At 49.1% G+C, this 13,359-nt stretch overlaps 1 protein-coding gene across 6 annotated transcripts in view; it reads left to right on the plus strand.

Moving 5' to 3' along the window:
* RCOR3 (REST corepressor 3) overlaps nucleotides 1–13,359 on the plus strand; it is a 460,088-nt gene that overhangs the window by 430,568 nt on the left and 16,161 nt on the right. For all 6 annotated transcript variants that reach the window (XM_089777424.1, XM_075925121.2, XM_075925119.2 and 3 more), the window contains 2 exons: nucleotides 7,744–7,821; nucleotides 10,268–10,325. In XM_089777424.1, coding sequence (XP_089633550.1) covers nucleotides 7,744–7,821; nucleotides 10,268–10,325 — 136 coding nt within the window. The remainder of the gene's footprint in view (nucleotides 1–7,743; nucleotides 7,822–10,267; nucleotides 10,326–13,359) is intronic.

The following is a 13,359-nucleotide window of genomic DNA, read 5'->3' on the forward strand; positions in this document are numbered from 1 at the left end:
AAAACCTACCATTTAACAGGCAGAAGCTTTTTGCAGCGAACACTGATCAAGTGCTGCATTCAGTGAAAGATTCTAGGGTAACGCTCAAGTTTCTGGGCACCCACAACCCAGAGCCTAGAAGTTCCCCCGAGCGGACCCCGATCGGGGGCGGTGAGTCACCTGGTGGTGGGGTTACGGGAAGGGAAGGAAGTGGCCCAGGGCAGAGTCAGGAACGACTGGTGGGCTGACGAGTTACGGGTGCATACCCCGTCAGCCGGGGCGGGTCGAATTGAACCCGCACCTTTAGGGCCCTGGGCTGGGGCCCGTGAGAGTGGGCGGGCCCGGGCCCCCCTTCCCCTCCCATCTTGCCTGGGAGAGGGAAACTGAAGATAGAGCCGTCTAAAAGAAAGACTAGGAGCACGGGGCTACGCCGTGGAGCGGCGACGGGGCTATACACACTTATTCAGCTTCCATTTGAACCAGTACACATCTGTTCTTTTTTGCATTTATCTGTGAAAATGGCATTTCTTGTAGCTGTTACACTGGCTAGACAGGTGGGAGAAATTGCAGCACTCATGGCAGATCCCCTTTACACCACCTTTTTCAAAGACAAAGTGACCCTATGCACTCTCACCAAGTTCTTACCTAAGAGAGTCATCTTTTCACCTCAATCAGAGCATACAATTCCTGACCTTTTTTCCTAAGGCCCGTGCCAGCTTGTTTGAATTAAAAATACATTGGACTTGCACAGAGCACTTTCCTTCTGTTTACAATGCACAAGACCATTCAGGTTCTCTCCTAAATTGATTGTCTCAATAGCAAATCACAACAAGGATCAACTCATTTCATCTCAAAAACTCTCCCACTGGATTTCAGACTATATTAGACTTCGCTACTCCCTATCAGATGCTGATCTTCCTTACAGCATATGAGCACATTCAACTAGAGCCATGTCTACTTCAGTAGCATTCCTCCATACTGTCCACATAGCAGATATTTGCACAGCCGCTACATGGTCATCAGACCATACAATTGCAAAGCACTATGCACTTACTCAAGGTCCTTTTTCTAAACAAATTATCTAAGGCGGCCCTGTCTACTACATTCATGCCAGATCCAGAGTCCCTACCTTCTTAGAAAGATACAGCTTTGTAGTCACCTGCTGTGGCACACCTTCAGGGACATCTCTCTCTCAAAGAGGAAGAGGTTACTCACCTGAGCAGTAACACGTTCTTTGAGATGAGTGTCCCCGGACTCCACCACCACCACCTTTCCTTCCTCTTCTCTGCTTCGGAATTCTGTCCTCCTCAAATGGATCTCATCTTGGGATAGAGAAGGAACTGAGGAGAGTGGGCGGTTCACACATGCGCGACGCCTGCACAGTAGGAGCGCGTGACTAGAGGCACACTCATGCACAGCCCCAGGGACACTGCTCTGAAGACTCCAGATCAAAGGCTTGGCAGCGGTGGTGTGGAGCACCCACGGGGACATTCATCTCGAAGAACATCAGTTACTGCACAGGTGAGTAAGGTCCTCTTATTTGTGTATTTGTCATGATAACTTTTTAGTGTGCATAGTAGGATGTGAAAGTGTAACCGCAGCTCATCGGTTAATGTTCACGGTTACACACAGGCTTCTGCTGCCCCCAGGAGCTGCCTTCTGCCCCACACTGCTGTGTCTGATACAGAGGCAACAGTGCAGGATGGCAGAAGGGAGATGGCTCCCAGGGAGCTGTCTGCCGCCCCATGTGTAACTACTGAAATTTTCAGTGGTTACATGGTTATGTAATTACATGCATTTTAACATCCCTTAGATGGGGGAATCCTCAAAACAATAGAAAAATCCTGGATTCAGGTGTATTTCTATTTAAAATGCTGAAAGGATGCAGCTCTTTTTTCAATGGGACTGAATGCAACAATTTATTTCTATACCCAGTGCCCTCTTGTGCATTCTAGCACTTGTCAAACCAGCCGTGCAAATCTATTTTCTGATATATGCATTCAGCTGTGCATTGCTTCAGCCCATTTTAATTTGTTTATATTAATGTGCAAGTGCAAGAGAGTACACCTTTGTAAAGAAAAATTAATCTCCAACTTAAGCGTCAAAATAATTCCAGAATGAGCTATATTAGGACATCATAACTGAAGGCAACAAAACCAGTAAAAAGTCTGCAAACAAGAAGGTAACTAGAAATATCTTATCACTTTTTTTAGAAAAAACTTGAAAAAACAACAGACAGACTAGTAGCACCTTAAAGACTAACAAAATATGCAGATCACGGCTACTCAACACACAGGCCACATGCAGCCCCTAGCCGGTTTGTTTGCGGCCCACGGTGAAGTTTGGGTTTACGCGGGGCTCAATATGGGCCCCACAGATGGGAGCCACAACACAAAAGTGGTCATTATAATGGTCTTCTGTTGATATGTGTTTTAGTTAAATTCCTAGACTGTCATTGCTCATTAAAAGTGCTGTCATATGGGTGGAAATTGCGTAAATATTGTATTTTATCAATATCAGCACAACTGACTTAAATGGGGCCTGTGTGTTGTGTAGTCTTAACTTAATCTTTGTATTTATGTCCGTCAGTGTGAAAGAAACTATTTGAATATATTTGCATATATATTTGCCTGTACAGGCAGTCCCCGGGTTACGTACAAGATAGGGACTGTAGGTTTGTTCTTAAGTTGAATCTGTATGTAAGTCGGAACTGGCGTCCAGATTCAGCCGCTGCTGAAACTGACCGCCAGTTCTGAATTACATACAGAATCAACTTAAGAACCCCAAGCGTCCCCAAGTCAGCTGCTGCTGAAACTGATCAGCAGCTGATTCCAGGAAGCCCAGAGCAGAGCAACTCTGCCTCGGGCTTCCTGTAGTCAGCGCTGGTCAGTTTCCGCAGAAGCTGACTTGGGGACGCCTAGGGCAGAGCAGCTGGGGTGCTGCTGGGTTGCTCCAGTAGCGTCGCTCCTCGGCGCTACTGGACCAACCCAGCAGCACCCTATCTGCTCTGCCCCAGGTGTCCTGATTCAGCCGCTGCTGAAACTGACCAGCAGCGGCTGAATCAGGACTGACCAGCAGCGGCTGAATCAGGACGCCTGGGGCAGAGCAGATGGGGTGCTGCTGGGTTGGTCCAGTAGCGCCCAGAGCGGCGCTGCGGGACCAACCGGCAGCGCCCCAGTTGCTCTGCCACAGGCGTCTGGAGAAAAGCCTAGTCTGCTGGGGGGAGGGGGGTACTAGCTGCCCCACCCCCCACCCCAGCAGACCAGGAAGACGCGGGCGGCGGACCGAGACGCACCGCGGTCCCGCCACCTGGGTCCTCCGCGGCTTTGCTCCCGGTCTGCCAGGGAGACGGGGAGCAAAGCCTCTGAGGACGCCAGCAGCGGGACAGCCGCAGGGCGTCTGGGCTGTCCTGCTGCCGGCTTCCCCGAGGCTTTGCAAAGCTGCGGGGGGGGGGGGGGGGGAGAGATCAGGCAGCGAGGCAGACCAGGGAGACGCGGAGAAAGCCCCGGAGTACACGAGCAGCAGGAGCCCCGTTCGTAACTGCGGATCTGACATAAGTCGGATCCGCGTAAGTCGGGGACTGCCTGTATATGCAATCACACTTAAGTTGTGTCCCTTGACATGTGCTATGGGTATCATTGTGGTCCCCAGGGCTTCCAAAGTTGAGTAGCCCTGATGTAGATGGTGGTATGAGCTTTTGTGGGCACAGCCCACTTCTTCAGATGACAGGAGTGTTATTAATTCTTGCATCTGGACTTCTAAGGGAAGAGGAGGGGGAGGAGAAAGAAAAGGAAGGGGAAAAAAAGGGGGGGGGGGAAGAGGACCGAAGAAGAAAGAGACAGTGACTAGATAAGCTTCAGAGGGGTAGACAAGTTCATCTGGTACAGGAAAAACTTAAACAAGAAGTAGTCTAGTAGCATCTTAAAGACTAAATAGTTACTAGAGTTGATAAGAACCATTATCACCTCCATTGTTTTGTTGGTAGGTTAAGTCATAGGATGTGGAAGGTAACATGCAAGCCAGCTGATGTTCTTGTTCATACTATTTGCATAAGAATTAAATTTGTAAATGAAGTTAAGTTCCGATCCTTCTCTGTGTATTTGGCTCGTGGAATTTGCCTGAAACAAAACGGTTACTTAAAGATCCATTAATGAGTATCCAGATAGATTAAAGCCATGGTCACCAACTGGTCAATCATGAGGCCTCAACCAGTCGAGCGTGAAGCGTTTGGGCCTCCCCATTTTCTCCCGATCTCCAAAAAGTCCCACTACCTACCAGCGACAATGGAGGTAGTGCCAGTAGACGGAAATCCTGCAGCTTCGTGCCACTTCGGCAGTTCCGGAAATATGCTGGCTGCTCCCTTCCCTCAGGACTGTGGCATGCTGAGCGCGCTGCGGAAGGGGGCGTTAGCCCCAGAGGAGGAGTGTGACGGCTTCCCCGCGCCACAGGAGAGGTAAGTCGTCCCCGGAGGAGGAACGTGCAGGGGTTTCCCTGTGCCACGGAAGGAGGGGGGTCGGCCCCGGGGGGGAGGAGGGCAACGGGTGCAGGGGACTCCCCTGCCCTCCTGGCGCCCACTCCCCAGCCGGAGAACTCTGTCCTCAGCCACAGAACTCTGTCCTCACTGGCACTCTGTCCCCTTCCGAATCACCCACTAGCACCCTTCCCCAGTACTATGCCCCCTGCTCCCACCAACATAGTTGGGCCACATTAGTGAAGCTTTGGGGGGGGCGGGAGGGTTGGAGGATTTATTTATTTTATTTTTTTAAATCTCACTTTTGTGTGGCCCCAACTGACTTTTTTTTATGGGTCAGTGACCCCTGACTCAAAACAGGTTCCCTACCCTTCTCAGAAATAAAGACAATGCAGAAACTTTTTGTGTTTGACTTAGTACAGGCAGTCCCCGAGTTACGTGGATCCGACTTATGTCGGATCCGCAGTTACGAACGGGGTTTGCTCCGCGTCTGTCTCCAGCAGACCAGGGAGATGGGGAGCAAAGCCTCTGAGGACGCCGGCAGCGGGACAGCCACGGCGCGTCTGGGCTGTCCCGCTGCTCGCGTCTTTGCTCCGCGTCTTTGCTCCGCGCCTCCCTGGTCTGTTGGGGACCAGCAAACCAGGGAGAAGGGGAGCAAAGCTGCGGAGCACACAGGCAGCGGGAAAGCCAAGACGCGCCCCGCGGCTGTCCCGCTGCCGGCGTCCTCAGAGGCTTTGCTCCCCGTCTCCCTGGTCTGCTGGTCACCAGCAGACCAGGGAGACGCGGAGCAAAGCCGCGGAGGACTCGGGCGGCAGGACCGCGGTGCGTCTCAGTCCGCCGCCCGCGTCTCCCTGGTCTGCTGGAGGGGGCGGGGGGCGCAGCTAGTACGCCCTGCCCCTCCCCCCAGCAGACCATGCTTTTCACCGGATGCCTGTGGTAGAGCAGCTGGGGCGCTGCCGGGTTGGTCCCACAGTGCCACTCTGGGTGCTACTGGACCAACCCGGCAGCACCCCATCTGCTATGCCCCAGGCGTTCCCAAGTCAGCCGCTGCTGAAACTGACCAGCGCCGACTACAGGAAGCCTGGGGCAGAGCAACTCTACCTCGGGCTTCCTGTAGTCAGCCGCTGGTCAGTTTCAGCAGCGGCTGAATCTGGACGCCAGTTCCGACTTACATACAGATTCAACTTAAGAACAAACCTACAGTCCCTATCTTGTACGTAACCCGGGGACTGCCTGTATTTCATTTAATAATGAAGCCTGGCCGACAATCCCCCAATTAGGGCCAAGCCCCCATCTGGCCACAGCATCAGAACACTCCTGCACTCCCTTTTCCCCCAGACCCTACATCTGAGCCTATCATACACTGGAACCCCCTGTCCTGAGCCCTTCACAGCCTCCAACCCAAATTCCTGAACCCTCACATCCAGAAGTCTGTGGCTTGGTTAGTACCCTAACCCTACATCTGATCCCAACACTGCCTGCCCTGGAGCCCCCTACCCGAGCCAGCATCCTCTTATCCACCTCCTCGTGCATCCATATTTCCTCCCAGAGCTTGCACCTCTCACCTCTTCCCACACCCAAAGCCCTCATTCCTACCTCAAAGCCTACACATCCTGTCTCAATCCAGCGAGGATACAGTTAGACTGCAGGAATTTTTCAGGATTCTGGAGATATCCCAGAAAAACTCTTCTGCATCCAGGGATGCGTTTGTTCTTCCGCTTTTAGTGGAAGAGCAGACATGCTCTTTCGGTCACCCCTATATTCCTCTTTCCACGGGGAATAAGGGGGCTTCTAAAAGAAGGGGTTTTTCTGACATTTGGTCCAGTCTAGACAGGTCAAATGTTGGAAAAACCTCTTCCTACAGAAGAATTGGGGGAAAAAAGCAGCAGTGGGATTGGGGATAGCAAGTGATGGAGAGGAGAGTAGAGAGGGCGGGGCTTCAAGGAAGGGGCGGGGTGGTAGGTCTTGGCTTGTTCTGTCATTTAAAAAGTCATCTTGGATATAAAAAGGTTGGAGACCACTGGATTAAAGTGTTCTCCAACAGGTATTTGTGTATTGCCTTTTCGGATATCTGATTTGTGTCCATTAATTCTTTCCCATAGAGACTGTCCAGTTTTGCCAGTATACATGGCAGTGGGGCATTGCTGGCATTTAATGGCATAGATCACATTAGTGGATGTGCAGTTAAATGAGCCTCTGATTTGGTGGCTGATGTGGTTGGGTCCATTGATGAAATCGCTGGTGTTAGATGTGTGGGTAGAGTTGGCACCGCAACTCATGGCAGGGGGTATGAGTATGATGTTGCGTGGTTATTGGAAATAATTTGTTTGAGGTTAGGGGGTTGTCTGTAAGCAAGAATTGGCCTTTTCCCCCAAGGCCTCTGAGAGTGAGGGGTCATTTTCCAGGATGGGTTGTAGATTAATGTGTTAGAGGGGTTAAGTTGAGGACTGTAGGTGATAAGTGGAATTTTGTTTTCTCTTTTTGGCCTGTCTTGAAGTAGTTCATGTCAAATTGAAAAGAGCCACCAAATTGGGCTCATTGATTTAGGAGTTACAGACCAACTCAGTTACCCCTCTCAGTTATCTACTCACTGTCTCTCTCTCTTCTTCCACCCTTTCCTTCTTCTTTCTCCTTTTCTTTCTCTTTTTTTTCTCCCCATCTCTCTTCTTTTCCCTTACTCATTCTTGCGTCTGGACTTCCAACAGTCCTGTCATCTGAAGAAGTGGGCTGTGCCCACGAAAGCTCATGATGCCGTTTATATGTTTTGTTAGTCTTTAAGGTGCTACTAGTCTATTTGTTGTTTTTAAAGTTTTTCCTGTTACAGACTAACTTGGCTACCTCTCTTGACACTTTTTTAGAGTTCTTCTGGGGAAGAAAGAGAGCCTAGCCTTCTGAGAAGTAATTTATGTAACTTATGCATAGAATTTTTCTCACTCAGTAAAAATATGAGAGCAGCAAATGAAAAGATGTTTGTAGGATCCTGTACTGTTTCTCATTTTATACAGACATGTAATTTTGTGAACATTACCTTTTATCTTTCTCCTCGCTTATCATAATTTACCTGGTGGACACATTTTAACCCGCCTTTCAAAGAATACTGTCTTAGTTTTCTTTCTCATATTCACTGTCTAGGGTAAAATACGATTTGTCTGTGAATTAGCAGTTCAGAGAAATATTAAACCATAGCGCATACTTCTGTAATTTAAGAGGCATACTTATGTCAATCCTCGTGGATGTTTGTAGAAAGTGCTCAACTACGTATGTGGCTCTGATTAACTTTTTTCTTAACCAAGGTTCAAAATGCTAAGCAAGTAAACAGTGCACTGAAACAGAAAATGGAAGGTGGGATTGAAGAATTCAAACCTCCTGAGGTAAATTAATAGAATATGAAAGGTAGGATGTATGGCATTGTACTTGGATTCGTGAGAAACTCCATTAATGTTAAGGACTGAGGGTATGTCTACACTACAAAGTTAGTTCGAACTAACGGACGTTAGTTTGAACTAACTTTAATAGGCGCTACACTAGCACTCCGCTAGTTCGAATTTAATTCGAACTAGCGGAGAGCTTAGTTCGAACTAGGAAAACCTCATTTTACGAGGATTAAGCCTAGTTCGAACTAGCTAGTTCGAATTAAGGGGTGTGTAGCCCCTTAATTCGAACTAGTGGGAGGCTAGCCCTCCCCAGGTTTCCCTGGTGGCCACTCTGGCCAACACCAGGGAAACTCATCTGCCCCTCTTCCGGCCCCGGACCCCACCCAATGCCCCCCAGCCCTCCCCCTCTTCCCGGGACCAGGCTGGCGGCTCCCGTGAGCTTGCCCGGGACCACAAGAGGCGGGCACCCGCCTGGGCTAGTGCGGACATCGTGGACCTCGTCTACGACCTCTGTACTAGGCACAGGAAAGTTGCCGGCTAGGGCAGGAGAGCTGCCAGCCTGGCCACCCAGGAGCAGGTGTGCATGAAAATCAAGGTGGTCCACTGAGACCCCCGACCCTGAGCTTACAATGGCCGTACTGGGTCAGACCAAAAGTCCATCTAGCCCAGTAGCCTGTCTGATGACAGCGGCCAACCCTAGGGACCCTAGAGGGGATGGACCGAAGACAGTGACCAAGCCATTTGTCTCGTGCCATCCCTCTCCAGCCTTCCACAAACCTTGGGCAGGGACACCACTCCTACCCCCTGGCTAATACCACTCCATGGACCCAACCTCCATGACTTGATCTCACTTCCCTTTAAACTCTGTTCTAGTTGTAGCCTTCACAGCCTCCTGCAGCAAGGAGTTACACAGGTTGACTCTTTGCTTTGTGAAGAACAACTTTCTGTTACTAGTTTGAAGCCTGCCACCCATTCCTTTCCTTTGGTGTCCTCTAGTCTTTCTTTATGGGAACTAATGAAGAACTTTTCTGTATGCACCCTCTCCACCCAACTCCTGCTTTTAGAGACCTCTATCCTGTCCCCCCTCCGTCTCCTCTTTTCTAAGCTGAAAAGTCCCAGTCTCTTTAGCCTCTCTTCATATGGGACCTGTTCCCAACCCCTGATCATTTTAGTTGCCCTCCCCTCTCCCAGCCTCTCTCTTCCCCTCTCCCACCTCCTTTTCCCAGTCTCCCTCAGTTTTGTTCAATAAAGACAGATTCCATTTTGGAAGACACGTTATCTTTATTTTGTACATCAAGAAGAGGGGCTAGGGAAGGGTAAGTAGAAGGAGGTGAGGGAGGAATGGGGCACGAGCCCCTAATGGGGAGGACTGGGTTGGGGGTGGAAGCTCTCCTGCAGCCCCCCAATTGCCCCCTCTCCCCAGATGGCAGCCTGCTGCAAGTGCAGCCGGGATGATGGCCGAGTGCTGTGATGTGCCCAGTGTGGGTAGTCTGGGCACTCCAAGCCAGGACTGCTTTGCAAGCGGGGCACCCCTGAGAACTGTCTGTCCGGGGTGGGGTTCGGGACCCTTTAAGCACAGCCCTCGGCTAGCCTGAGACAACATCTCCACGCTCTAAGTCCTCCTCTGATGCCCTGCCGGCACTGCTTCTGGCCATCCTGAAGCCTGGTTCAGGGTCCACTTAATGTGGATATGCTAGTTCGAATTAGCAAAACGCTAATTCAAACTAGTTTTTTAGTCTGGATCCGTTAGTTCGAATTAGCTTAGTTCGAATTAACTAATTCGAACTAAGTTGGTTCGAATTAACGTTGTAGTGTAGACGTACCCTGAGTGGCTTGCTGCTGCATGGTGTCTGTGTTTCAGGAACAGTGTAACTAGAACACCTAAAATTCATGAAGTTCTAACTATATTGGTTCTCTCTGGAGGAAGTCAGCAAAATATGCTTTTCCTCAGTCTTTTAAATGGAAAATAGGTGGGTGTGGGTAGAGAAACAACAGAGGAAGCAAGGCTAATGTGATTATACATGAGGCTTAGGGAGCTGGATCATGTGCCATTAGGAATACACTTTCTGGTGAAACAGTGAACTAATTAGTTTCTACTTTAACCAACATATCACCAGCATTGGAGTGAGGACATTTTTGTTTGTTTTTTTGTTTTCTCAATTACTGAAGCTACTCATGAAAGTTTGGGCATATTGCTTGAAAAAAGCCAAATCTAGATATTATGTTATAATACAATTTAATTTAAAAAATTAAACTAACAATGTATTTACTTTCATGAATATGATTATTCTGTGATAGCTGAATCTTTGTACCTTACTGTAAACAGGGAAGATTATCAAATTCAGACATTAAAATATATTTGTATAAGACTTTCACATAATTTTACAATGCTTTTGGAATGTGCTTCAATTACCTCAGCATGCAATTTTTCTAATTCTAATAGTTGAATCAGAAAATCAATGCCCGTTGGACTACAGAAGAACAGCTTCTTGCAGTACAAGGTATGTTACCAGAAAGTAGTAATGACCTGTAACTATTAAAAATCTTAAGTGATTTGCAGGCTTCTTTAAAATTTTCTGCTGTATGGATGAAGAACACCTGAAAATGCTTTGTTTTCCTTTAAAAAAAAATCAACCAAGCAAAAAACTAGTGAGTGAGATTGTTCACTCTCCCCAGAAATGTTGGGAATGTGAAGTCTTTGGCTTTGTTGGAAGACCTGTGAAATGCATATGATTATTTGTTGTTGTTCTGAGCTCTTTCTTTAATTGAAGGGGTGTGACCTGCTGAACATTAAGTAGAGTCAGAGTTTCATTGACTTGAAATGAATGTAATTGTTTTCTTTGTTCTAAGCAGTCTGACTAAAAATCCCTTTTTCTAAATATATAAACTACACTATCACAAGATACTAATTCCTCTTCTTGATCTTTTAGTATTAAAGAGATGTGAATAAAGTAGGAAACAAGTAGGGGGGGGGAAACATTTTTCAGACTGCCTCTGTACATCCAAAAAGAGGCAAAAAGGCAGAAGCCCAATTTCTTTCATTATGCAGGTTGCCTTTAGCTAGGCATGAAGAGACAAACAGTCCTCCCATCCAACATCCTGCTGTGAAAGTTTGAGGCTGGAGACAGATGCTGTACTAACATTTCCTTAGTGCACTTTACCAACAGGGTATTGGGTACAGTTAACATGCAGTAATCTAAGCATGAAAACTATTAGATTATCTTAAGAGTGCACTGTACAGTCCAGGAAAAGCAATAAGATAGAAATATAAACATGAAATCCAGTGTATTAACTTCAAAGTTTGAAAAGTTGCAGCTCTTGTGTTTTCTGATACTATACTTCAGCCCAATATTATTTCACTGAAGTAAACAAGCTAGTTTTCTGTATTGTTCACTTGCTTTAAAACAATGCTTAAACTAATTGGGATAACTTACTCCATGTTTTGTTAGAATATCATGTATTGAACATTTGGTACTCAACTTTTTTTAGTATTTTGACTCTGCTTTGAACATTAGGATTCTTTCAAAGCTTTAATGGTCTTTATTTATTTTATATGTTGCCAGTAAACTAGTATGGTTGCTTCTAGTTCAAAATTGGTTATTTTGGACAAGTCCTCATTTTTGTGGTGAACATAGTTTTGAAATGTCTGAGATCTCAGCTCAGTCATTTTTTCATACAATTTGGTCTGCAGAAACTTAAGTTTGCAAGTGTAAAACTTGTTAAATTTGATGGAACACGAAGGGGGCTTGACACTAACTTGAAGAATTGTACTTTATTGGCAATGGTGTGACAGATCATGTCCGGGCGTGTGCTTTCACCCTGCCTTGGGTGAGGCCCAGCGAGCCCACTGTCTTAATGATCCAGGGCCCAGCAGCTAGACAGGCGCAAGCTCACGACTCCCCCCCCTCTCGGGTGGAGTAGGGGCCAAGCGAGCCCTCCGTCCAAGGAACCCCGTGGCCCTTCAACCCCACCCTGGGGTTAGCTATCTGCTCTCCTGTCCCCCTGGGAGCAACTGTCCCTCTCGAGGCTCTCAAGTTTGTTTATGCAGTCACTGTGCGAGATAATGGGGTGGGGACTAGGGGGACCCGGGCCCACCCTCTTCGCCAGGTCCCAGCCCGGGGCCCTAAGGGGTTCGGGTGCTATCCTTACCTGGCTGACGGGGTCCCACCCTGTAACACATCAGCCGATGGGTGCCAAAAGCGCTCTGCACCAGGCTGCTTCCTAGACGCCCTAGGCTGCTTCCTAGCCTCCCCCAACCCCAGGGTCTCCAGTCCCGGAACGCTGGGTCTTACCACTCTGGTGTGGGTCCTGGATGCCCCTTCCCGGCTCTCTGGTGTCCGGTCCTCCAGCGCGGGGGGAGGAATCGCTTTCCCGCAGTCCTCCCCCTGCTTCTGCCTCCTCAGCGTTTTTTGAACCGCCTGCCAGAGGCTGCGCCGCCTGTCCTTTCCCCTCCCTGCAGTCCCGCCGTACGGAGCGTCGGGTCGAAGGGGGCGGGGTTACGTCCCAGCTTTCCAGGACCAGGGCGTGGTGGCCTGCCCCAGACCGCCGTCAGGCACTGTCTCCCAGGGCGGAGGAGTCCTGCTCCGTACAGAGCTCAGCGGGGTGGCATTCCCGCTGTGCATCTTCCTGGCCGCGTCTTCGCGCCTGGTCGATTTCAGTGTGGGCCTCAGCTGGCCTGTCACACTAGCTTTCTGCAATCAAATTTCTGCTAATACGTAAACTACTATTCCATGCTTAGGAAATAGGACCCAAATACGATCACTGCAAACTATCTTTCTCAGTGTTTTACTCAGTATATATTGTAGTAGTCCTCAAATTTTGAGGCATGCCCCCTGTGACGTAGTGGGGGGTACTTGCTAGGCGGTGGTGACCTCTGCTGTCTGGAGCAAGACCCAGCAGGGAAAACCTCACTATGCAAAGGTGATGCCAAACCTGTTGAACCAGATAAACCCCATGGAGAGGAACAAAGGAAGGGGGAAGGCTGCCCTGGCTGGGGGGCAGGGCTGGAAGAGAGTTAGAGTGGCTGGCTGAGAGCATGGAGGAGACAGCCTAGGGAAAGGGGCTGGAGTTTAGGGGCCCAGTCTCCCCCCCATCTCAAGGGGGCCTGAGGCATCCTAGCCCAGCTCTGTGACCAGATTACATCTGTACTGTGCTGTATCCTGGAGAGGGAATAAAGTTCCTCTATTCCACCGGCTGGTGCAGTCTGTTTGTGCCATTTCGGGGCTGCAGGAGACGGGGGACCCCCAATGCGCCGTCACACCCCCTTAGGGGGGGCATGGAGGAATGTTGAATGTGGCAGGAACCAAGCCAGATCCTGGAAAGGGAAGCAGCACTGCCCATCCCTACTCCAGCTACACTGCCCAATTGCAGTGCACCAGCCACATCCTGTTCTTTCTGCAGCTGTGCTGTCAGCCCCAAGCTCCTCTGCTGAGCTAACTGTGCAGTAATGAAGGAGGGTTGTAGACAGATTCCATTACTGACTGGAGGTTCAACAGTGATAGTTAGGGCATCACTGGCATGTAGGGTTGCCATATG

This window comes from Pelodiscus sinensis, chromosome 3 (assembly GCF_052426305.1).
Source record: "Pelodiscus sinensis isolate ZL-2025 chromosome 3, ASM5242630v1, whole genome shotgun sequence".
NCBI classification, from domain to species: Eukaryota; Metazoa; Chordata; order Testudines; family Trionychidae; genus Pelodiscus; species Pelodiscus sinensis.